Raw genomic sequence first — 27,151 nt, forward strand, 5'->3', positions numbered from 1 at the left:
GCATCCACAGGTGCTCTAGGCATCCTGCTCCAGTGACTCACCACCCTCACAGTAAGTGCCAGAAGCTCCACCTAAACTAATCAAACCATATTATTCTTCACAGACATTCCAGGGAGGATGGAGTAATCTCTACTCTGCAGTCATAGCCGTTGGCCTTATTGGTGATGATCTATCCAGGAGAGCTGTAAACTGGAAAGTTCACACACTATTTATGATAGCGCAATACCGTAGCGTGGATGCCATGGACATGCAGGAAGTTGGATAGATCCTTGGAGAACTTGCCAGCACCGTATCATTACAAATCAGCCATAAGCATTGGTGGCAGCTACTGTAAAACATCTTTATATGTGTCTTGGCAGAATATTAACTTGAAGTTGCACGGGAAACTCAGCCTGGGTTTTCTGAGCACTGCTTGTACTTGTAGCGTTCTGCATTCTCCCCTTCTGCTGGAAAGGCAGCCTGGGCCTCTGCAAAACATTACTGAGAAGAAAAGCCCAAGAGAACCTAAATTCTAAACCTCAGCAGGTAGAGGACCTGTGTAGAAGGCCTATTTCTACATCAGGAATTAAACCTTAAGTTTGATCTCTAAATTAATGAATTCAGGTGCACTGGAGTTCTGTTTGGGGGGCTTGAGTAGGGTTTCAGCAGCACCTAAGACTTGGCTTTGCTCTCTGCGCAAGGGAGTGGTGTTTGTGCAATGACATTGATGGCAGATGAGCTACTCATCTAGGAAACCCTTTTTATTTTTCTTTGGAGGATGTGAACCTTTACATGAAAGATTTGTTACAAAAGAAAAAAGAAATTCATCTCATGGTTTAGGGCAGAAAGTCGTGAGCATGGAAAGAAAGATGGGCGAGAAGTGAAAACAGAAATGGGAAGTGTAAGAACTACACTGGGCTTGGGGATAGATCAAATAAGAGAATGAAGAGATGAAACAGCAGTAAATGAAAATTAAAGACAAAACATAATAGACAACAGAGCTCCAAAGTAAGAGTAAACAGGTTGTGTACACGGTCAAGCAGCAGCTATTTACTGGGAACTCTGAGAGTATCAGTACCAGCTTTTCTCACAAGGACAGCTGTAACTTCCCCCAGAAAGGATAAAAAGTCAGATGAAGTGTACAGCCTTTCCACGGATACAGCTGGAACAGCTATTACAGGAGGCCTATCACAGTTGTGGGGACTGGCAGGATTATCATTTGCCTCCTGGAAAAAGTTCGCTATTTCTGATGGTGTGGAAAGACAGAAAGCAAAAAAGCAACTTTGACTTCTCCATGACTTGTGTATAATCGCAGAAGCCCAGGGTCACACAAACAAGCATAATACAACATGATATACAATAAACAAACATAATATAACACCACCACCCGTAGGTTCTTCCTTATAGCCTTGAAGCAGGGAATTAACACGTGCAGGATTCCTCTGGACACATCTTTGGTAATTGCTCCCATCTATAGACTTTTGGGTACTGGTTTAATTTTGAGTGGGAGTATCTTACTTCCTAGTATCTGGCTGTTACGTCATCAGCTTGCTACAGGCACCAAAAAACCTGCCAAGTTTCTAGTCCAAATTTCCCTTGTCCATTACCTCTAGTTTCACCCTCAGTGGATTTTATTCCTTTGTCTTTGTTGCAGCACCTCACCTATTTGAGTGCTGTTATGCCTGCCATTGATCTTTCCTTCTCTGGGCTAAACAAATCCAATTTTCAGAATCTTTCCTGATAGGTCATTTTTTTACTAGATTCCAAATGATTTTTATGCTTCTTCACTAACCCCACCTCCCTCCAGGCATCCACACCCTTTTCGACACCCTTCCAAAACTGACCAAGTACTTCAGCTGTGGCCTATCCAGTGCTTATCTGAATGGAGGGATTTTAACAAGAACATGAATCCTGTCTACTTAGTGCACGGTCAAGTGGAAAAATGTCAATCAGGCCATTTCACTCACTATTTCTGTAATGATAGTGACTTTTCAATAAGAATAATTTCTTTTCAAAATGAGATATTGATTCCAAACTGCACAGCATTTAAATTCAGTAATGCATGTAATCAATATAAACAATACATATTTTGAAAAATCTATTAATATTTTTAAATATTTTTACCTTAACTTTTTGGCATTCACTTTGGTATTAGCCGTTTCATTAGCTGTTTCACGTAGTGGTTTGTGCCCTGTAGTGTCCTGCAGTGTATAAACAGAACTACTGATGTAATATCATGTAGTCATTTCTGTGGTTTTTTGTCTTGATTTTAGCAGTAACAGGCACCTAATTAACGCCAGGTCAAAACCTGCTGATCTTAGTCTTCCCAGTGTAAAGGTAAAAATAATGAGAGAGAGAGAGAAAGAAGAAATTATCAGAGCTCTAAGCTCAGACCTTGGAGTCTGAAGCCTACATCAAAAGCTGCAGTCTGAGGACAATTGTGGCCATTGGTCAGCCCTGGCTGAATTCAGGAATGCTTTTTGAATTTTAAAAAGGAAGTAAGTTCAGTGTTTCAGTTCATTCGTATAGAAATCATGTCTGAAGACCAGTTACAAATGATTGTACTCTTGCTTTAATTTTAGAGCAAATGTACCATTTAAGTCTAAGCCAGAAAAGACAATGAAGGGATATTCTGTGAACCCAAATGAAAAAACACACAAACAACAGTTACTTTTTTTTCATTTTGGCTTTGTGGCCAAAATGAGCTGTTTTTCAAGCTTCTCTTAATTCTTCCTTTTTCACTTCCACTCTTATTATCTTACTGTCTCTGGGCCTTCCTTCTCCTCTCATCTTCTTCCTGTCTTGTTTTCTTTCCCCCAGTACTAATTGCTTCTCGCCTTGTTAATCTACTTTTAGATTTTTTTTTTCCTTTTTTGATTCTTCTCATCATAACCACCATCTTCTAATCCAGCCCAGTGTCACATCTGAGCGTCTTTTAGACGCTGTTCTCCAGATCCAAGGCTGCTACATCATAGGTCACCTGCGCTCTTATGCCTGAGTTTATTGCCAGCTAGCATGGCAAATGGGAGAAGTTTGTGTGGGAGCAATTGCTGCGTAGATTTTGGCTACTCCCACGTCAGAGTGCATCAAGATGCTTTCATATCAGAGATCACTGCATCTATATTTGCAAAAACCCATGCAATTGTAACTTGGTTGCCTGTCATCTGAGGCTGCAGCCAACCTGACATGAGCAGAAAAATGAGTATTTCTGTCTGTCTAGCAACAGTCTCTAATGGGCCAGAGTTATTTTCTCAATTGTTTTTGATTTCTTGCTTTTGTCCCCCCTAGGATTCTCCTTCACCACAATTTAACAAATAAACTGGCAAATAAATGTGGCTAATAAAATTATTCTTTTAATCAACCACTTCCCCACACACACACACCACCCCCAAATCCTGGTGAGTTTTAAGAATTTTTGCATGTCACTTTCAACTTGTTTTTAGAGAATACTTAATCATCCACCATTTTAAGAAAACAATTAATTCATAAAACTTTATTCTACTCTGCTGATCAAATTTACCTTACTTTATTTCTAGCATGTGATAAAACCAGCGAATTGTGAATCGTAACAAAACTGTGACTTAAATACTCTTTTTTTTTTTAGTTTTGAAGAAATCTTGGCCTATTAACATGGTTAGGAAATGGAACATGTTTAAAGGATGAATGATCTAAGTACTGCAATGAGCTAGGGGAAGAGTGAGCTAAGGAATGAGCTAATCGGCCAGGTAGTGCGTTTAGTTGGTGTTACAGACATGGTATTTACTGAGAGAGGTTATAACAAACCATATGAAATGTAGGCACTGTTGAAAAAACATTCTGTTTTAGTTCCGTGGCCTTGTGGTGTAGGGACTCACAGGAGCTATGTCAGCAGCTCATAATGAGAATGAAGAGACAGGAAAATGCTCGATTAGGGAAACAAGATTTTTTTTTTCGTCTGTTTGGATAAAATTTGTTTTCGAAGTATTTCAGGTGTGGGTCATGAAGCATTATTCTGAATTACAGGAGCTTTGTCAGCAGCTCATAATGAGAATGAAGAGACAGGAAAATGCTCGATTAGGGAAACAAGATTTTTTTTTTCGTCTGTTTGGATAAAATTTGTTTTCGAAGTATTTCAGGTGTGGGTCATGAAGCATTATTCTGACTGAGTAACTGAATGGCAGGAAAAACAGTATTTTAAATACAGCGTGCAAGGGGCTGTGTATAGCCTGACTGTATTTGTGTCTCCTGGGGAGTTGGCCTGGGGCAGCAGCAGGCCCACAGGGAACTGATTTAATTTTATATGGGGTATGCCCCTGTCAAACTGGGCCAGCATGTGCTATGACAAGGCATTATGAAGGCAGCAGCATATCTAGAAAACATACCCAAGAAAGTGGGACTCCCTGGGAAAGGGCAACATCCCAGCTGAGGCCATTAGAAATGCACAGGTGCCAAGAGGACGCGTAACACCTTACACTGCTTGAAGAGGAATTCAAGGGCGCATCTGGCTAGACCTTAATACATGCCTGCAGAGCTCCTGCAATTGCATGATGTATTACCTCTTTTCCAGGTTAGATCTGACTCTGGCAGGTCCTGGCTAGTGCCCGTGAAATGTTAATCGGAGCACAGTGTGCTGAGCAAAGGGAACAAAGCTGACTGTTTTGCCCTGAAGCCCGAAACAGAGAGAACGCCAGCAGATATTACCATGAATAGAGTCACACAAGAGTAATGACATGCTGTCCTGACTCAGTTTTGTGATGTCTGTATTGCAGCACACTAATTCACCGTGACAGGATGTCATGCTCCAAACTTAAAAGCACTGGGGGATTAGCCTGTGCCGTTTTGCTCTCCCATCCAGTCACAGGCCTGATCTCTTCCTCTCCAAATGCACCTATCATTGTCTCACAGCAACGTAAAATGATTGAGAAATCCTACTGGTTTTGACTCAATGTAGTTTTTTCGCTCCCTTCATCACTCTGCTATCTTCATGTAGTAGAAAAACATGAACACCTCAGCAGTAAGATTGAAAATCTTCTTTAAAGCCAAAAGTCTAGTTGAGTTATGCTGTTACAACTTTTTAGCATAGCCAGAAGATACAGAAATTGTTGTGGTTTTGTTTGGTGGGGGCTTTTTTGGACTGTTTGTTATGTAATGTTGGAGATTTCACTTACTGGCTTGACCTAGAAGTGTTAAGACTGCCATCACTTACTGCAGTAAGCTCCTGACAGCTGGACCCATGCCTTGAGGGTGCTTCCCGAGCTATGTTCTGTGAGTTCTCTTCTTCCCCTCACATGTAGGAATCAGGGTGTTGTTGAAAACCCCTCATGAACTGCTTGTCCTAGCCAGGGAGCTAATGCAATTGTGTTCCTCCAAGGCAGGGTGCTTACTCCTGTGAGTCAGTTATTTTAGTTAATGCTCCACCCTGAAGACCCAGAGCAGCTGTGGTTATATTCAAGGAGAGGAGGAGCTAGCAAAATAACCTTTAACTGTTCTAGGGGTTTTTTTCAGACTAGTCTTAGAAACACTAATACCTGTTGGAAAACAGCCTGCAGTCCAAGGGTGTAGGCTGTAGCAGATGATAAGAGATTAGGATACAGCTTGAGAAGATTGTTAGCAGTTACATGAATTGGTTGCTTCTGCTAATAGGCTTCTGAACTTGATTTTCCAGGAATGTTCTTGCTGCTCTCTGCCTTATGTGCCTGTGTAGTGCTAAATATATCTGGAAGGTCGCTGAAATAATACGATCCTTTCTGTGTTTATTTCAGAAAACAACACTCAAAGCACTACCAACAGTATGACTACTTTTACACCAACACCGCGATCTGGTAAGAGTTCAAATTCAATGTTATCTGAAGCTCCTATTGCCTTTTTAACTTTTAGCTTTTCCAACTTTTGGGACAAATTAGCTTAATGATTTCATGCAAGGTGATTGTAGACCAATGTATTTCCCCGGGCCTCTTATGAAATTCTATTGAGAAGAAAGGATTGATGGTCCTTAATAAGGAGATCATTGACTTGATAAGGCTGCATTTTTTGTTTCAAGTGAAAAAGGCTGAAATTCTGTGAGTTCCTATGCTCTCAAGGAGTAGTTCAAGTGTGATCAGATATCACCAAATTACCCAAAACTCACAGTTCAAGAGTCAGACTGAGAATAATTTGGGAAACAGTACCAGTTAAGGAATACAGCAGCAAGGAGTAGCTGATTTGATGGGTGTCGAATGATGGAAGAGGACATGGACTTTGATAGTAAAGAGTTGCACAATATACACAAAAGTTGTGCCTCAATTCATAGGAGAGAATACATGTGCATAAAGTTGCCATTTGCAGAAATGCTACTGATAACTTCTTGAAACCTCTGACGTCAAGATTCTCTTTTGGTGGCACCAGTCCCCTCAGTTTCAAAAGCTGCATTCTCTCTCTCTTTTGCTTGTGATTATTTTGACTAGATCAAGCTTAAAGTCCTAAAACTATGAAGACTTAACAGAGAAAATACCTGCTTCACATGGCAAGTCTGTGATTCTTGTTCACATCTTCAGCTGATGTATTTTATTCCCTTCACTATGTAGCTTTGTAGTTATGAAAAAATCAATATTGACCATATTTTATTCATGTAAGCTAAATATAAACTGCCTTATTAGTTTGGTTATTGAAGGCCGCTGCATTTAAAAAGTGATGCACGTGAGAGAAGAAAACTTGGACACGAGGTTTGTTTTTGTTTGGGTTGTTTTTTTTTTTTTGATACCTAGAGGTACTAGTGAGGGTTTTGGAACTGAAAGCACTGATTATGATGTGTACACCTGCAGTGCTAGTAACAGAGGTAAATAAAATGCAGCCAGGTACATGCATGCATATGTTATGTTTATTACAGCAGAAGAATAAGTACTTTTCAAATCGTGTCGCCATTCTTTTATGTTTCAAAAACCCTGATGTTCATATCTGTTTCAAAGACATTTCATAAAGGCCAAACACCTCACAGTGAATGAGCTCTTCAAATGTTTCACTGAGTTTTCTCTTGCAGCTTTTTGTCACAGGAGGGAAAGCAGTATTGTTATTTACATAGGAGCATTGTTATATATACCTACAGGAAAAGCATCAGAAGATGTTGCAACAAGGGAGTAAATCTGTTCTTACAAGGCCAACACAGAATATGCAAAAAACAAGCTAATTGGGGGCACAAACAATAACGGTTTATTTACATGCAATGTATACAAATTCTTTTGGATTGCCAGTGACAAACTGATGAGCTGCAGGGTAGCTATAGGTCTATTACCTATACCAGCACTCTGAGTTTGACACCGAATACACAGCAACCGATCCCATTGTAGGTCTGGCCACTTGGTGAAACGAGCCCAGCGGGGGCACAAATTGTCCCGTAGAAACAAATACAATCGCAATTACAGGGGAGAAATAAAGTCTCTCAGCGTGGTTGAGATTATGAAGCTTACCCACAAGGCATCCCTGGGTGGGGTGGGGGTGGGTGGGTATAGAAAGAGTAAATCCATAAATCCATCCTATCGGTTTGGTTCTGAAACATCTCTTGCCCAACTTTAAGGATGGCATTGGGGCAATATTTATACTTCATTTTTCTCATTACATCATTGGGGTAGACGTGTGTGGTGGTGGGACTGTAGACAAGCTTATCACTTACACGTTTTTTGCACCAGGTCTGCCAATTTTCACCTGTATGGGTATCTGTAACAGCCTGTTTCATCCAGGATGGAAAAAATGGAGGAATGGGATCACCGGACCTCCACCCCATTTCACACTTCTCTGGGCATCAAGATAACACTCACTATCAGATATCTATCTAGTGATAGTCGTATTTCTGATTGTCAAATCGTCCGCTGCTGGATTTTATTAACAAATAAAGGAAATAGGCATTCAGCTGCCACTTGTGCATGACTTTATCATGTTGTACGTGACTTGGTCTTTGTGGGTGTGGAGCAAGCTCCCAGGGAGGTCTGTTCTTTGAGGCACTGTTATTCTAGGTGAAGACCCTGAAACTGAGAGCACAGGGTGAGAGTATAAGTTGTATTTTTAAAGTTCTGGTATAAACATTGCATTAGAAATACTCAAGTCATACGAGAGAGAATGACATGTCATGTTATGATTTCCTACTCTTTCACGTATCACATCCATGAAGCAGCACGCATGTTGGGTTGTTGTCAGGGATTTAAATGAGCAGGGATTTAACTGTAGCTGACAGTAGCGCTTCTGTTTGTACTAGATTACAGAATTGAAAGCGGGGCTCTTAAAATGACTAGTTATGGGGGGGTTGACCCAGATTTCTCAGTAAAAATTTGGCCAGTCCATTCCCTTGAGCATGTGCCAGTGGCACACAGGACCTGCAGTGTGCCATTCATACACAGCAAGACATGCTGATTTAAACCATAGTATTGCCTTAGTGATGTTTGGACAGTCTGCTCACCTCTTTCTGCACCAGCAGCAGCTGGAAGTGCTGCCTGAGGGAGCCTTTTCCCCTCCATTCAGTCTCCAAATCTCACCCCTGTGAAGGAGAGAACTACCAGGAGTCACCTTACAAAGGGCAACAAATTCACCCTGGCGAATATAACTTAGTAGAATACTATTTATCTTATCCACAATGCCCTAACTTTAATTCCTCAGAGGAAGGCCTGCCAGGTGCTCCTTTTTCCCCAGAAATCTGGGTGCAGAGGAAGAGGGTATGGGGAAGTTAGCCAGAGAAGACTCAACAGGGGCTTCAGTTGGACAGCAGAGAGAAGAATTAAATATTGCACAAAGACTAGTAGAGTCTCTCCCCCTTCAGTTCTTTACCTGTAACATTTCAGCTGTGCTCCTGTGTGTCAGTCATACTTCTTTCTGGGGAGTTTACATCCCTCCTCCTATTAAAGATGTATGCAGCAAAGTGCTGGTAAGCAGTCTAGTCCAGCAGCACAGTGAACCCATCCATCCGTGCCAGGCTCCTTTCCCCTCACCTCTTCCCTCGGAAATCGTGCCAAGCACTTCTGTATAACTTCCAAAGAGCGTTTGTCCCTTCCTTAGGGGATGGCTGGAAGGTACAGCTGCTAATTTTCAGTGGGCAACTTGCTGATTGTCCACAGGCCAAACCTCCCTCTGATACCAACCATATACACTTCGAATTCTCTTCAAAACATGGGAGTAAGAGAGCTCTGTAAGGGCCAGACTTAAACCAGAAATTCACTGCCTTTGTGAGAGAAGGCAGCTAGAGGGCTGTGGTGTTTATTTATGCATGATAAAATAAGTCAATAAAGATGTGAACGCCTTTCTTGCAGTAATACAAGCTGGGAACGTATCCACTTCACAAATGACAACACGGCAAGCGTTAACGACAACAACTACAATCAGAGCTGTGAATGAGTCCACCACAAGCAGTAAGTGAAATTTTCTTTGAGCTAATTGTTGATTCTGTTCTGGTGGTCGTTCAGGAAATTAAGTGTCAGTGTCTCTTGGCTTGAGAATTTATTTTACAGATTGTAAACTCTTTGGTGAAACCTTGCAGGTGTGCACAGGAGCTTCCTCCTGGTCAGGCTCAAGGCAGCCTTGTAACTGCATTATCACAGACTTGTCTTCAGTGGGATGATCCACTTATGGGACAGGGATTGGCTTTCCCTGAAATGAAGGGAGCTCTGTCCATGTTGATCTTCAATTTAAAAGAAATATTCTTTTGACAATTGAAAACTAGGCTGTAATCAGAGCAATAGGTGTGGTTTGTGTTTGTGCGTGTGTGTGTGTACAAAATTGAGGAAATAATTCGAATGTCATTCCTTTATTAGAACCCACCACTTCTTCACCTACTGCTACATATCAAAAAACGCAAGGTACAACAACACAACCACCAGTAGAAGCACCTACTGCAGCAGCAGATAAAAATGACAGCACAACAAACAGTAAGTGATAATTTAATCGAGCCAATTTCCAATTCATTGTATGCGACATTTCTGTGGAGTAGTAAAAGGAGGTCCAAAAGAATAGTTCGGGCTCTAGAATTGGAGATTTGGGGAAGCAGAGCTATTCATCCTACCACATTACATACCTTTAATGAATCTCGCCCTAGAATCTTACACAAAGAATACTGTACCTTTAACTTGTTGTGGAGGTGATGTGAAGCCATTACACGGGATTTTAATCTCCCTGTAATTGGGAGATATCTATTTGGATGGGCTCTGATTTTTTTTTCTTCTGTGTTTTGGATGTAGTTTTTTAGTAAGTATTTCATTAAAAATAGATGATTCTACGTGATCAGAGTGTTGTCAGAACAGCCCCCCCCCTTTTTTTAATATATGTTACAATGCTACATTTAATCATGTTCTGTGTTATTATGAATCACGGTACTGAAAGCAGAGAGGTGGTACTAATTGCGCTATATCAATCTTACGAAATACTTTTGTTCCACATAAATCTTCACAATGTTTATTTGCCCAATGTATCAGATTGGATTCTAGAAAAAGAAAATTTTTAAAAAGCTACATATCCAGCAAGTAGTTGGCTTAATTTAAACATGTATAATAATTTGCAAAACGAGCTCAGTAAGCTTAAGATGAAATTCAGCCTCCTTTTATGGTCTATGAATTACAACATAAATATTTGCTCAAGCCTTTTGCTTTGAAACATTCCAATTTTTTATATTTAATTGACTCGAAAAATTAAAAATGAATACTCCAGATATTCAGCTCACCAGCCAGTGGTACTCCAATGTCCTCAGAATGATATTTAGGGCATACTGATCCGTGACAAACCATTAGAACTTCTCTTGTCTTCTCCCAGTTTCCTTGCTAAAAAGGGACTCCTACGAAACAGCCTGCATCCTTTCTTTGTGCAAACTCTCCTTTGAAGTCACCCCTCATGGACCCGAGCCTGCTAAGCTGCCTTTCACCCTTTCACTTAGCAGTTACATCTACTGATGCTGCTTTCCCATTGTGCTTGCTGTAGGGAGCAGTCTGACTGTCAGCCCAAAGTCTTTTGATTTTTTTGGCTTGGCTTTTAAATGCCAGTATCGATGAGTGACAGAATGCAGTCTGGCCAATGCACGAGCTGCTGAAGTGTTAACGAAGGCCACACAGAATCTTTTTAAGCTTGCATTTGTGACCCTGTGTGCCTATCAAAAGCCCATGGCATGGTGCACTGCATTACGGATGCGATTCCTAGTCCTTTCAGTTTGGTGGAGGTCCCCAGCTTGTGGGTACTTGAGTGGCACAGTGGAACTAAATTGGGGTTTTTTAGTGGAAATAAACCTTGGTGACAGGTAGAGCACCTGGCAGAAGAAGGAAAGCTAATGAGGAAAGTCATGCCTGCCAGTGCAGCTTAGCTCTGGCCGCTGCTCTGCGCTGATGCCCTGAAACGCTGGTGTTGGGGGTAAGATGGTGCTGGAGGTACAATGGACCTTAGGATGGTGCTGGAGGTACAATGGACCCGGGTGTGAAGTTTTGACCAATGTGCTGCTTTTCTATTCCTCTTGTGTTCTCTTCCCACCAACGGGAGTTCTGTCTCTAGAGTTCTGCCTTGACTTCAGCACAAGGAAGTGGAACAGAGCACAAGTTGTAGTGGCTTTGGGACAGGGCCTGGAATAGGGGCTGTGCAGATGCTTGGCCAACCCTTGCAAAAACCTCACAGACCTCTTGACCACTGTTTGGCTGCTGGCTACAGCCACGTCTCTGTTTCCACCCTACGTGTCGGCGAGGCGAGGTGCAGCTGACTGCGCTGCATCCTTCCAGGCCCTGCCAGCATCCTCAGCAGCAGCACAGGGCTGGGGGAGCTGCACTTCTTGAAGCGAGCGCAGGCATGGCAAGACTTCTGCTCTCGAAATGGACGGGAGATGAAAACTGTCTGCTCTCTCTTTTTCGCTAGCACTCACTTCTCCCCGCTTTCTTGGGCTGTCCATGTGGGACTGAGGCAGAAACTGGCAGTGCCTTTATGACACTTCAAAATTTACTCTTACTACTTCTGATTTGTAATAACAAGCAGGCACCTCTCTTGTTTTATAATGGAGGTCATTGTTTTCTCTGCTTCAATCCCTGCCAAAAGCTTCAGCGAATGATCGCATTCACACAGCAGAGATTTGACAGGGCTTCCTGTCTCTGCTGCAGTTTCTGTGGCTGGCGTCACCTTTTATTATAGATTCAGAAAAAGCCCACAGTGCTCCATACACTGTGAAATCACGAAAGCGACTTTGTCTTTATTTTTTTTAAAGAAAGTCTTCAGTATTCTTTTTCTCTGCAAGCCATAAGTACAATCTCTCCCTCTTTGCCCTCCTGCCCAGTTTATTATATTGGAAGCTAGCAATTAGACTTGTCTCCTTCCGTCACCTTTTATTATAGATTCAGAAAAAGCCCACAGTGCTCCATACACTGTGAAATCACGAAAGCGACTTTGTCTTTATTTTTTTTAAAGAAAGTCTTCAGTATTCTTTTTCTCTGCAAGCCATAAGTACAATCTCTCCCTCTTTGCCCTCCTGCCCAGTTTATTATATTGGAAGCTAGCAATTAGACTTGTCTCCTTCAACTTATGAGTTAGTAATATAAGGGGTCAAATCCAATAGTTCACATTTAGTCTGAGAGCAACCTCCCCTGTGCAGTCCAGGCCCCCAAACAAGAATTTATATGGTGTCATGCTACAGCAAGTTGCATCTGCAATCAGGATTTCATATCCTGGGACACTTAATATTATCAAGGAGAATATGAAATGAAATGCAACAAAGGATTATGTTCTTCCTCCCTTGGATATGGAGCAAGCATCTTCTGCAAGGTCAGTCCTCAAGATATTAAATTATGAGTGGATTTTGGCCATTGCATTTCTGATTTTTCTCATACCACTCTCCTGGATGATGGTACATTATGGTGCAATGGAATATTAAATACTAAAAAGTGAGAAAAGCAAAGAGTGAAGGAGACACTTTTTCTCGTTTTATCAAACCACCAGTAATTAAGAAGGAAGATTTACATGAGTAAAACTACCAGAAGAGGGTTACGGCAACATGTATCAGTCAATTGTCCTCAGGCTGTTACTGCCTGCTATAGGTAAACACTGAGTATAGTTGGCTGCTGAGGCATGTAAGGCAGAGAGATGTTTTACAACACGTTTTTAAATACTTGGGGTTTTTTGCTTACCAGAAAATGTAAAGCTGGCAGACAGCAGATGCAATCAGCTATGGGTGTAAACATTAAAACTGAGATATGCCTGGTTATCTCCTTAGCCAATTTCCATTCCTCCAAATGGGCATGAAGTTGCATTGGTTTTGCTCCACTGGGATTTTTCAAAGCTTTTGTGGGTGCATTCATTAATGCAAGTGGTTTATCAGGCTGTCGATTCCAGGGGCAAGGCCTGTATGTGTGTTTTTGCTAAAGATACAAGCTCCAGGGAGGAGGTTTAGCCTTCCATCTAACGAAGCCTTGTGCTGGCTTTTTGATGTGGTTGGGTGCAGGTTCCTTCGGCCCTTTGCTTGGCCAAGTACAGTTTTAACATACATACAATTGACAGATGCCTATATACTTTGCAATGCACAGAGTGTATACTTACTTGAAGCATCTTATGATGTCAAAGCTGGTTAGGTAACAGCCTGCTGTAAAGAAAATTTAAAGTCTTGTTGGGAAATACCAAAGTATATCTGGATTATATGTGGGTTAAGTAGAAAAAGTCATGCTAAGATCAAGTGAGGATGTGTGTCTTATTTCAGCTGGTTAAAGAAAATGAAGGGTTTTCAGAGCATAAAGACTAAAGAAATACCTGAGGCTCAGACTGTAGCTCTGCAGAGCAACTGCAGGTTCCCCATTGTTGATTATCCCTTTGACAAATACTTGTTAACACACTGTCATTTATCTTATCAAAATATCAGCAGGGAGAGCTGCATCACCGCCAGCGAGTTCTGCCACTGCAGCAATCATCCCATTTGGACAGCTATTTTACAATCTTTGCTGCTTTACCATCTTTATTCATAATCAGCTGTTGACAACAAACCCATTAACCGGTGATGTGAGTGCTTTCGCAGCAGCAGCAGCCACCCTTCTCTGCTGTGCTGCTTTTCTGCAAGCTCAGACCTCCCCCTGCCAGGCAGGCAGAAATCTTTGCTGCAGCTGGCGGAGCCGAAGCATGATGAATTACTGCAGTGATGTGTCAGTGGGGACAGCAGAACTGAGTCAGTGTGTGCCCGCACAGAGTCCCCTGCCTCTTCCCGCGCAGAGCACGGGCACCATAGTAATGACTTGCGCTGCCTCCTTCTGTTGAGATCAAATTAAACCTTGCATAAATATGAGTTATGGGATTTACCAGAAAGGCAGATTTCTAGCAGATGTGCTGTGCTGTCAGTGCTGTCGTGGCATACGTAAGCAGTGGCTGGGTATGGATGCTTCTGTTCTCAAGGCTTTTAGCAGAGAACCTATTCGATCTGTCAAATGTGTTGATGGTAGAGCCTATGGTGTGTATTAGGCATAAGGCTCAGATGCGGCTTAAAAGCGGCTTCAAAGCCACAAGTCAGCAGAGAATTGGGTTGCTAATCTTACAGAAGTGCAGTGGAATTAAGAGAACCTTCCCTGACAGGTTGCAGTTTTCTTCTTGGAAGCGGTGAAAACCAGCAGGCAGACTTGCACTGTAGCATGTCTACTTCACCCCTTGACACCGGGAGCGGGGAGCCTGTTCTGCAGTCTGACGAAATAAACTCAACAAGCTTCACAACATGCCCTAGGTAAAGGCGCGAGTCATACCTGGTGCCACCCGAGTCACAGGAAGGATCTCACCCTGGCTGAATTCAAAAAATTATTAAATGGAGACGCTGTCATCCCCTCCCTCCCGATGCCTCACTGAGGCATATCCAGTGCACAGCCTGTGTTCCCATGCACAATCTGTTCTCACAGCTCCCAAACACAGGAGGAGCACCCAGGGCTGGGCTGCTGCCAGGACTGATAGGACTCCTGGAATGTGCGATCCCCATGGGAAAACTGCTCTCTGTGGGGTTACAAGGCAGCTGGCTGCCTCCCTCCCTGTCTCTCCCACACACCTGATTGTTTTGCGGTGTTCACAAAGTGTGTTTGCCTCCTCTCACAAAGGCTTGCTGTTATTCTGCCTTACTTTTCATTCTCTCATGTAAGCTTTTACTAACTTGCAATAAGGAAGCCACAAGATGGTTGCTGTTACTGTTACAAGCCCTTGCATCTTAAAGGGAGAGGGAGGTTTTTTGGGCTTTTTGTTTGATTGATCTCAGATTAAAATTCAGCATTTCAAATTTGAGTCTGAAACCACCACAGTAAGAACCAAAAGCAGAAAAACACGCTTTTAAAGATTCATTCAACGCTTCTATGATGAGAATGAAGGAATTGTTACAGTTCTCAGATCCTTGCATTACACTACAGTAAAAAACTAGGTGGAGGGGCTTTTTACACTCATCTCTACTGCAGATTAGGCTGGCATGTTGAAGGAGTACAGCAGGTACAGCTTTCTGGAGGATGCTAACAGTGAAATTATGGTTCTCATCACCAAAACACCAGTGAAAGTTTTGGGCACTTAAGCTTGTTTTGCATAATTTTCAGTACTGTTTCCTTCCATGCCTTGACCTTCAAAGATACCATCCCTGGCTGTCCAGCTCCTCTCAGTTCCCAAAGCTGAACGAATCCTTTGACTCCACTGGCTTCAGCTCCCTCTTTCTTAGTTCACTGATTGGTGAAGCTTGCCTCTGCAAAGTATTGGACTTAATAAACAAGAAGGGAAGGGGAGGGCCAAGTTCAAATCGTGTGGTCGTAGAACAGAGAGCTTTGTTTTTCTTTTTCCTGAGAAAAGGATACTTTGAGGGGCCAAACTGGTAATCAGAGTTTCTGGATAAAGCATGTGATGAAGCATTCCTCAAGATTCACATGTCGCTTGTACATGACGTTACACTTGTGACTAAAACATGTCTTAAAGTTGGCTTAGTTCCAGTGTTTGAAATTCATATGAAGAGGCACTGAAGACAGTTTACAGTTCAACTGCATCTCTGATTTATATCAGAGGGGAAGTATAAGATTACTCTTGGGCACCCGTATATTTTATTCAGTAGACACTGTCTTCGCTATTGTTATGCTGAGGCTTGAGCGTAGATGTAGGTATTACCAGCTGTGCTGGAACATCTTAAATTCTTTCTTCTTGTCATTTGGTGACCTTCAGTTCCATGGGCTCAGGCGGTGCCCTGCACTATCATCACCTTAGGCTGCAAATCTTATGATGCGATGGCCTTGATCCTCTGCTGGCTGTGTGAAAGCAGCAATAAGACACTTTACATTTTCATACATTAATTTTCGGGGATATATTATTTCCAGCACAGAATGAAGTAATTTTCTCTGCGGTTAATTACAATCCTAAAACTTTTTACAATATCACATTATGTGACAGTTGTGGCTGAAGCTTGTGCTTAGCGGTTTTTTAGTTTGTTGGTTTTTTGTTTTCAAATGAAGGTTAAAGATGGAGGGCAGTAATCGAGTTTTTCTCTCACGTTCATGTTGCTCTTGGTGCGAGACTGTCTAGTTACTCTGGGATCCTAAGTCAAAGCTCTAGGCTGTCTGCTGGCACAGATGTAAGGATGCTAGGATGTGCTTTAAAGATGCCTCAACCACGTCAGTAGTAACAACTCCATAACGATGCTTCATCGCTTGACAAGCTGTAACCAGCAGCTGTAGTGCTTTCTGACCTTAAGTCTCTTCTGTGATGGTGGGAGCATTTGTCTGAGGAATGGTCCAGGATCTAAGATAACGCTTATCTGAACATCTGTCTCATTTCCAGCTACACAAACAAGCGGAACACAATCGGCACACACTGAGAGTTTGGATGCTTCATCTACTAAGGAATCGTCTTTTTATTCTACAACCTCTCCACAAAATACTACTGCTCATGGAAGCTCAGGTAAATCTTGAAAACATTTTCTCTATTTTCCTCTGCAAACAGTTAAAAAGGTGAAAATAATTCCTAATCTCTTCTTCATTTGTTGTGCGTTGCCCTGGGATGAGAGGCACCTCCTTATCCATGCTGGGTATGCTGTGTCCATGTCATCTAGCTGTGAAGTTACGATGAGTGATGGGTGAACTTCAAAACATTCAGCTGGGACACTCAATGTCGTTAGAGGAGGCTATAAATTACAAAAGATAATAGCAATCTTTATGTACTCTGTATGTGGTCATTGTGTAGCACTGACTGCCAGAAGAGGTCATCAAGATAAATTCTCTGGCTGCAAAGCAAAGGAGACAAAGGAGAAAACAGCTATAATTTTTACAATTGTTAATAAATCTGGAGGGCAAGTTAATGCGTATTACCAATTAAATGACATTGTTCAAAGTACAACATGGTCACATGCAAGGTCAAAAAGACACTAATTCTTCCAAACTCCAGTTTCGTTTTATTGTTTTTCTGGATGTGTTTTATTGTATTCACCCACTAAGCAATGCTGTGGTGAATGTAGATGCCAGGTCATGTGAGTGGTCCTTTACGATGCTTCTAGCTAGCTTAACTTTCCTAGATTTTTGAAGAACCACTTATTCAGGTTTTCTTAAGGTCTGTTGAGCCTTCACTCAATACTTACATTCAGCTACATGTGTGTAAATCCAAGAAGGTCACTGATTTTGCCTGCATATCCCAATTATTTTTAGTGTGCAACACACCCAAAGGCATGTTGTAAAGAAAAAAAAGCCTCTTTTAACAACCTCAGGGTTGTGTTTGTGGGAAATAAGCATCTGTGTGACGATGATTTTTCCTCATTGAGGGTAGGATTGGATATGAAAGTGCAGTAGTATCCTATGCTCAGTATGCACTGAAATGCTTAGAAGGAGGCAAAAAGATATTACAATAATACACATTTTTAAGAAGTTGGGATTTTTTCATTTTTAATCCAAGGCCACCGATTTATAGAGGATTCTTTGCAATTATTTCAATAAGCCTATGGCCCATGGTGTATATATTGTGAGCTGTAGTTACTTGATAATCCTGTTAGGTTTTGTGTCTTTTGGCAGACACGTGCATGGTGTGGAAGCCTTACTATTGGTACACTACATTAAAGCAGTAAATTACAATGGTTTTAATTAAAGGTTCTCTCACACAGGTAAATTCTCTAGGTTAAAATTATATTGTAATCCATATCTGGCTATGGATCACACGTATTGAATTACCTGTTAGATTGTTTGTACAATTATATTTTACATTTAAAATCTGCCCAGAAAGTTTTACAACCTTCCCTGGGTCTGTTTGCAAAACTCATCATCTTACTCAGCTCGCTTTGCTGTAAAAGCAATAAATCTTCTTGAGCTTGGGGACTATGCAAGATGCCAGGACTATAATTGCCTGGCTGAGAAAGAAAGGGCCCATCTATCCAGGGGGAGTCAGTCTAGGTGTCTGGCTCTGCCAGTACTCTGAGTTCCCATAAAACTGCCATTTCAAAATCACTTACTGCCACACCAGGATTTCCACACTTACACCTTGCCTGTCTCCTCACAGCACCATCTCCTCGCTTCCTTCTTGCAGCTTACATATGGAGGGAGTCCCATTACTCACCTCGATGAGTTAGGTAGCTTATCCCAAGTGGTTGCACCTTTATACCACCCTTGTTCCCTTATTCTCTGTATATGTTAAAGACTTTTAAGAAAAAATGTTTTGGTTCCCTCTAAACAGATTTCTTCTCCTACGTGCAATCGCTCAGGGCCATATGCTGTACCCTAATAACTCCTAAAGCAATGCAAGTGTGAAGCCAGTTGTTTCATTCTGTGCTGAGGTTATAAGAAATGCTGACTCTCTCCCTGCCATTAGATTATTTCTTCCCAGCTGTTTGAAATTTCACATTCAGGGTCTCATATAGGGGCTGGATACATTTTGTTCACCGGAGCAGAGGTTGCTGTGCACAATGGGGCTGGTGCTGCAGCCCATTGGGGATAGCAGAACTTGAAAGCCAAAGCACCCAAGGCACAGCCTCTGTGTGGGAGCTCGGGGGAAGACAATTTAATGTGAAACTGATTCAAAACAGAACTTTCTATTTGGTATGCTCAACCAAAATAATTCAGCTGGCTAACCTCAATGCAAAGGAATATATTTAGTTTTAAGACTGCTTTCTGGGTTGGTTTATTTTTTTAATGCCATTTTGGTGAAAATTTCTTTTCTTGCTGCAGAAAAAGAAAGAAAGCTCATTTTTAAGAGAAATTTCCAATCAACCATATCAAAAGATCAGGGTGTGGGAGGAGTGCCACAGAGAGCTGGAGAACGACTGAAATGAGTGGGGGAGCCTAGGAAAGAACTTGGAGAAACATCAGAGAACAGTATTGCTGTATTAAAGAAGATTGAAACCACCAGCCAAGGAGGAGGGGCTGCATAGTGCTCACCCAGCCTAGAGAAGGCCACAGGGTCTGTTTTTAGCGCAAAGAGCAACCTGCATGTGTGCCATTGCCACGTAAACCTCTTTAACTTTGGCTGTCATGTATAATATACCTCCTACTCATTCTCCACCTCCACAGAGGGTAGCTTGCTAATATTTTATTTTCTCCTTTTGTTTAATTAATGAAAATTTGGAGATTTAACAGATCAGTCAGAGCCTAAATACACCTGAGAAACTGCAATGTGCAGTAGCTTTTTATTCTGTAACCTAACCAACAAAAAACCCCATAAAGGATTATGAGCTTAAGTTCACCCAGCAGGGTGGTAAGTTCAAATGATCTATTAGAATAAACTGTCAAATGAATCAACTTGCTGCATCTATTGATACCTTTATTGCATTCCTCCAATTATAAATCCTACTCACTTGATTCACAGGAGGCATCTTCCTAAGTAAAATTCTTATGAGTAAGACAAGGAGGGTTTGACTCTTTCTGTACACAAACTGTATAGGAACTCTGGATAATGATATTAGGTTAAAAATTACCTACCGTATCTTCAGCTTCTCCACAAAGTGAGAGACTTAAAAAGCAGTGCCTGGGAGATGGAAAATACAGCAAAGCCTCAGTTAACACAATTACAGATCTATAGTGTGATCAGGGCAAGGAGTGGTTTGTGGTTTTTACAGTTCTTAATTTTGCTTTGATTTATACTGTGGTATCCCCTCCGAGTAACCAGCCAAATTTATTCATTTGTTTTGCCAGTGAACACAGTTTCATGTGGCTGCCTTCCAAAAACAGAAGCAGCAAACTGCAGGGTATCCAGGCTGCTTAGGTAGTGATCACTGGAGAACAGAGTGGGGAGAGGTTAGTACTTGGTCTCTTTCTCCATCTGTCAAGCTACTAACCAGCGCTGAACTGACTCAGGCAGGTATTTTCAAGTCAAACCACCATCATGTGCCATTTTTATTATCCTTGTCCTCCTTACTGCACAACAAGGACTCAATAGCCAGCATCGCACACCTCACTTTTCGTGATGGAACTGGGAATCTTCCAAGATTATTTATGCAGAGCGTTTGCCTCCGAACTCACAGCCCCAAAGGATCTAGTAAGCTTCGAACAGGCAGCTAGAACAACTACAGTAAGTATGTTAGCAAGCAAAATGCTGCCTGTCATTCTCTTTCTGTAGGACAGCAACGTGTGACCCCACCAACAAAAAGGGCACTGGATGGTTATTTACAAAATGCAAACTGAAAGCACCCGCTGAACCACTCTGATAAGTGCAGCTTTGTTTGTGTAGCAGGGCTGAGCAATCTCTGAACAGAGGGTGAGCGGGCGCCTTGCTTGCATACTGGAGATGGGGGAGAGAGAGAGAAGGGCGTGAGATTTTTCCTGTTTAATTTTTCATGCTCTAGCAGAATCTGGGTAAGATAGCTTTGGGAAAGATGCTTGTAGGCGGGTTTTTGTGTGTGTGTGTAGATGTGTGCAGTTTTTAAGAGAGAGGCTCAGGAGACTTCTGCAGTCCTTGAAGGAAGTTGCAGGCGGCTGCTGTCATGTTTCCTACCTGGGATCATTTCTGCTCTCTGGGTTTATGGAATTGTCAAGGTTAGGCCAGGACAGCACCGTGGGTTTTGTTTGTGCCGGCTGGTACTGAACCATAGGTCACCTGACCCTTCGTGTTTGCTGAGCCTAATGATCTGCATACAGCTTTGGCAAACCTTAAGTCTTTGGGGCGAACTTGGATATCAGTCTCAGGCTTGACATGCTTTTTCCATTTATTTATTTGCTCTAATTTGAGACAAGGTGGTTCACTTCATTAGCAAGAGTGAATTAAACGGACAATATCTAATTACGTTATAATCTTGGTTTCTTAAGAAAGCTCAACTCTCCTCAGGCTTGGGAGACAAGGTTTGAAGTTGCATAGTGAAGTGACCTATTCCTAAGACCTGACAAGGTCATCTTCCTTTCTCCAAGAATATATACACACGGGGCTTTACAGTTTGCTTGTTCAGCCATTGCTGTGTGATCACATGGTACTTTTTCCATGGGATATCACTCCTTATAGGCTGAAGGAAAAGTAATATTTGGGTAACAAGCAATTATATCATATTTGGATGGTTCCTGAACGCCAGTTATGTGTCTTGTTGTTCCAAACCTCCTTTGACAGGCGAGTTATTAAACTTCCCAAAAGCTTTTCCTTGGCTCTTGTTAATGTTGCCCAAACATGCTGTAAACACTGTCTGATGAATCATCACAGAGATCCTCTCTGAGCAAGGTGGCATTGCTTTTTGCAGATGGATTGATGAGATGGTAAAAAAGATGAGGAAAAAGAACTCTTCTCTGGATCCCAGGAAGCCAGGGAGAAATAACTGTATACCTTCAGAGTACTTAGCGTTACTAATATTTAGTATGTGCAAGAAGAGCTCGTATTGGTGACTGTTAAGTACTCAGCTTTCCAACCTGAACATGCACGTTTGCTTTTCATACGTTTGTGTTCAAAATGCAGTTAAAGCTCCATCACATATTACATCAGCAAAAGTGGTTATTTGCATCCTGGTGGCTCGAGTGATCCGTGTGTTTAATTGGGTGTAGAGATGAGCAAAGAACAAAAGCAGCCATTCAAAGAGTACGTTTACAGCAGTAGAATAACATGCTTCACTCATGTTACAGCTCCGGTGGTAGGAGCTGTCTGTGTGCAAATTACACGGAGTGCAGCGAGAGAGTAGGAGTGGATCTGTACTCCCTGGGGACCCCAGTTGGAGTAGGAGCACTGCAACCCCAGGCACTGAGGGGAAAGGCTCAACGCCTGCCTTCAGTTACAGCTGCCTTCACGCCACTCCCTCTGGGGTCTCCTACCCTGGCACAGCTGGGACAAGGAGGACGTGCTAGTGGGTCACGTCCTCCGGTGTAGCTCTCGGGACAGGGTCAGATGCACCGCATTCCCCACGGATGCTGCAGCGGCAGGGAACCCAGAAGAGACTCAAAGAGGGGGGTTTATGGTGCTCTCCAGCCTAGATGAAGGTGACCTGATGTTGTGATATATACCTCGAAGTAATGAGTGGCTGCCTGAAGGATTTTTTTCCATGCTGGCTCCAGCAATTCAGTGTGAGAGGCCTCACCAGGTGGGCAGAGTGCCAGTCACTCGTCCCTGACAAGAGACAGTCTGTCTTGTACAAACAGATAAATCCTTTGCTGCCAGTTCACACAGGTGGATATTCTCAAAGACACAGAGAAGTTAGGTGCCTGGCTCCCTTTGACTTCAGCGTGATTGCAGAAGAGATTTAATGCAATGTAATAAAAATCACTGTGGGAGCAATGGTTGGTGGTGGCCAGCCTCCAAATGTGAAGTATTCACAGCCGCCTTCATTTCCAAGCCTGCTGCAGTCTAGACACACGAAAGCAGCAGCATACTAAAAAAAAGCTACAAAAAAATTAGTGTTCTGCACCAAAAACTTGTGAAGTGGCCGGGCTAAGCTGGCAGTGTTGGGTCAGTAAGCATTGTGCACAGCGTTCTGCAAGGTCCATTGATTCCTCATTACCAGTGCCTCTTACCCCTGCTGCTCGGCAGTCTGCTAGCCAACAGCACCAAGATAATTACTGAAGATTCATTTTTAAAGGGTTTTGTGACACTTGAAGACATGTCTCAATTAAGCATTTGAGTTTCTTTTATTAAAACACTTATTTGTCAGTTAGATGCCAGCTATTCACTCCCAGACATTTATTTGGTTTTGGCAGGCTGAATTTTTTGGGAATACATTCAGGATTATTAATTAACTCAGGATTTTCTGCTCTTGAGCAGAATAATAACCTAGCAAAAGCTGGGCTTTGTATTCTGCTCCCATCTGTACGGGACATCTGCAGACTTTCACAGCTCAGACTTTCTGGGCTTGGGAACAGTGTCAGCACATCAGTCCTGGAGCAGCATTTCTTTTTAGGGGTTACTGAGGCATATTGCTAGGATCTGCCAGTTTGTGTGATGTGAAGACTCTGGACATCTAAAACAGATAGTAACAAACCTGTTCCTTCTGTTTAATTGCAGGCCATCATGTGAACTCCACAACAGAATCGACAGGTAAGAGCAATAGAAGAGTTTGTTCTGTGCACAGGTGAGAAGGGATCATATGGGTGGGAGGAGGGCAGCCTGAGGAAAGGAAACATTTAGGAATCAAGGAGGTTCTGGAGGAATAACAAAGCATAGTACAGAGAAGCAGAGGAGTGATGCTTGACTTGTAGCAACGAGAAACTTTGCTGTGATTTCAGCTGAATGCCATGTTGGACTAGCAGATATTGAAAAGAAAACAGGGTGGAAGCACAAAAAAAAAAAAAAATAGGCCTGGCTTATTGTGTGGTGTAATGGGAAACTGAAAGAAATAGAGTGTTTACCAAGGAGCTTGTTCTGGTCAGTGGCTCTCGTTCCCCGTCCCGTGATTAGAAGCAGCAGGTGCCAGAGTAAGACAAGAGTTTCCTGGCTAGTGAACCTGTATTGTCCTATTTTCCTTCCTCTGGTCTTATCAGGAAACAATCTCTTCTGTACTGGTCCCTGCTGCCAGCAAAACCTTGTTCCTTCTGTTACCATGATAGACGTATTAACCCAGTTAATGGTTATTCTGATCCCACATCATTCCATAGCTGGAAAATACCTTCTAGATTCACTCTCCAGATCCACAGAAAGTAGACAGGATGGGCTGGCTTGTGAGAAACTTCAGTGAATGAAGTGGGTAACCGAGTTAAAGGTTTTAATTCCTTAATCCGTTTTCATTTAGTAGTGCTTCTTTTTAGCTATTGTACTTCTTACTGATGATCTCAAGTAGTTAAAATCCTAACCTATGGACTTTATTTTCTGCATCACTCACATCTTGGACATTTAACAGAGAACTAAGAAAATAGCCAGTGGATCCTCAAGTTTTTCTCCTGAGGATATGCTGCATTTACTCCTGAGGAGTATATGAAGGGATATTCATTAATGTTTTTCAGAGTAATTTGTTTCTGTTGACATTTTCAGTCACTATCCAGGATAACTCATTGCTGTGATAATTGCCTGCTATCATGTAGTATACCAGGTAAGGCAGCAAAAAAGGCAGTAATATCTCCCTGGAAAATCTAAAGCAATCACATGGAAATACAAATTCATAAGAATTATTTCAGTCACTTGATGATGGCTCACAGTTTCCATCCTTACATTACCACCCCTCAGCAGACAAGCACCATGGCAAAGAGAATGTCTGCTTTAAAGAAACACAGTGATTTTTCAGAGATAAGGGTCTCAGAGGAGGATTGTTTCCTACACTATATCATCAGAATGTCTCAGCTGTGACTGTATTGTTTAGGCACCACACAAGCACACAGTAAGTGATCGTTTTTCCCCAGGAGGTTTCAGTCTCTGGCCAGGCAAATGAAGGGCAGGGCTGGGGGGGAGGGGTGCAGGGGGAGGGAAAGGAGAAAAAAAATAAACAAAAAGAAAACCAAGAAGCTAAACAATCTGTCCCAAATCCACTCAGCTACACAACTGCAGAACAAAAATGAAAACAGAGCTCTCTCAAATCTTTCTCTTTGTATTACCAGTCAATCCACATAAATTTTTAAGTAAGACCATGCGGCTCCTAGTTACCTGGAAAATCCAGTACACTGGCATATCCAGCAAGTCTGTGGAGAAACCAGCCCCTGGCTGTTCTCTGCTTTGCTCCTCTTGCATCAGGGGACAGCGTATTCTTACGTATCTGAACAGACTAGTATGTTGTGAGAATGGGAAGAGGGTAAAAGGAGAATAGTGGAGAAAAAACAGTCACGACAGCATTTCTCAATAGTGGGCCTGAGTTAAAAATCAGTGCAGCAGGGAAGAGGGAATTCTCATGGTTGGGGTAAACAAAACTCATTTTTTACTATAATTCAGTAGACTAAAATTACAAGCACTGCCTATACAAAAGCTTCTGTAAAAATAAGGACATATCATTCAGAGACTCGGCAGAACAAAATTGTGTTCTAGCCCTCAAAATGGCCCTGGGAGGATGGTTTTAATGGCACAGTTAATTTCATACCTTCATCAGCGTGAGCCCTCTTGTGATCTTTGGAAGAGGAACCGTGCATCCAAACATCCCTACCTAATCAGAGCCTGCAACAAAACCTCGGTGGCTGCTACCATGTTCTCACCACTTGCATATGGAGCTATGCTCTCTACTAGGACCCTGCTTAAGAGACCACCTTCCCCAGATGCCTTTGTTTGAGAGCCTTTTCTGATATTTAAATGAGCAATGGAAATGCTTGGCCTTGCATTGTATATGTCCAGCTGGTTGGCTTCTTCAGTGGCAGTAAGCGCACATCTACTCAAGCCTCTGTCCAATACGGAATACAGTTCCGTGTGCTGTATAATGTAACTAGGGAACCACCGATGTTTGCTTTTTCTTTTTTCTCCCTGAAAGTTCAGTGACTGTTTTTCAGCAGACTATATAAAACAAGGTAATAAATATTTTGGGTTGTTGATACTGGACTCAGATTAATTCTCACCTGAAGCTGAGAATGCATTCCTTCAAGCCCTGCTCTAAAGAACACCCCAGAGGGTCTCAGCAGTTGTTGCTGTCCCCAAATGTGGCAGAGAGAGCATGAATCACACTCAACTCAAGAAAAATTGCTACCTACTGTTATTGCACCTCTTGGATTCCTTCATCTACTATTAGCACTTTTTTTTTAATTAGCAGTGAAATATTTTGCTCTTTCTTCTTTTGGAGTCAGGTCTAATTTTCACTTTCTTGCTTGTTTATTAACTTGTTAAGAGTTCTAATCTGACGTTGAACTGTACCTTAACCTCCTAGAAGTGAAAAGATTGTAGCTCATAGCCTGTGAGTGAAAACCAGATGATCCTAAGGAAGACTGCACCCATACAAAGTGTGTGTTTCTTCTAGGCTATGCTAGGTAAACTTTTCCACCCCTCTTGCCAAATTGTCCAAGTATTATTCAGAAGAGTTATAGCTGTGGAGCACTAAATGCCTCCACAACTTGGGACACAACGGTTGTTTTAGGAGGGTAATTTTTCGGCGAGTGTTGTTTGGGGACTCCTGGCAATTACATGTTAACCTGAAAGGCAATATTTCTTTTGCAGATCTGACTTCTGGCAGTCGTGGAAGCAGTTCTGAAAACACGAAGGTGTCAGGGAGTGATATCAGCTATTCTAGTGAGTATTCCTACTTTATTTTCTAGCATTTGAATTTTCAGTCCATCAGCTTGGTTTTCAATGAGTGATTGAAGTAGCAGAGAAATGAAGCAGGCTGTTTTATTTCTAGACTTACCAGGTGTAGACCCTGTTACAAACCCAATTTAAGTGCCTGTTATAAAACTCCTCTCAAAGAGAAACAGAGCTTAACAAGTTGACACCACTCTCACTGGAGAGCAGCACAATTATTCCCAAGGAATGATTCAAAAGGATAAAACTGAAAAAAGCCCCATCCGTGAATAGTGTCATCTGTGAGAGAAAACACAAGGAAACATATGAAAGTGTTGTTCATATATATATTATATGAATATGTTGTTACTACTTTATTATACTAATATATTGTTCATATTGTCATGGAAGAGAAGAGCTCGAAGGGATTCTTCTGCGGACTCTTCAAGCACTTGATATTTGCATGATGCATGTTACTTAATCTTTTATTTTAATAGTATGCATCTCTGGGGCAAGAGTAGCGCTGCAGATCTGCTATTTCCTACCCAAAGTACTGGCTTAGCAAAATATATTTGATGTTTTTCCACTGTAAACTTGTCTCCGGGTTCTCCCTCTGGTGCCATAGATGCACATACACATCTCTATGAATAATAAATATTAATTGCATCAAGATCCATCAGAGATGTTTCTAAATACGGGTGGGCATGACAGAAGATGCTGTGGCAGGCTGACGGAATACAAG

The 27,151-nt window shown here is 42.1% G+C and overlaps 1 protein-coding gene across 1 annotated transcript in view; it reads left to right on the forward strand.

Moving 5' to 3' along the window:
* Positions 1-9,227: 9,227 nt before the first annotated feature.
* The window catches only part of EMCN (endomucin), a gene marked incomplete at its 5' end in the record, with an annotated part of 32,594 nt that continues 14,670 nt past the window's right edge, over positions 9,228-27,151 (forward strand). Inside the window, 5 exons of the mRNA XM_010133557.1 lie at positions 9,228-9,326; positions 9,729-9,842; positions 16,693-16,812; positions 23,296-23,328; positions 26,350-26,421. Of these exons, the coding sequence (XP_010131859.1) occupies positions 9,228-9,326; positions 9,729-9,842; positions 16,693-16,812; positions 23,296-23,328; positions 26,350-26,421 (438 nt within the window). The remainder of the gene's footprint in view (positions 9,327-9,728; positions 9,843-16,692; positions 16,813-23,295; positions 23,329-26,349; positions 26,422-27,151) is intronic.

This window comes from Buceros rhinoceros, unplaced genomic scaffold, assembly GCF_000710305.1.
Source record: "Buceros rhinoceros silvestris isolate BGI_N320 unplaced genomic scaffold, ASM71030v1 scaffold15533, whole genome shotgun sequence".
In the NCBI taxonomy this organism is placed as follows: domain Eukaryota; kingdom Metazoa; phylum Chordata; class Aves; order Bucerotiformes; family Bucerotidae; genus Buceros; species Buceros rhinoceros.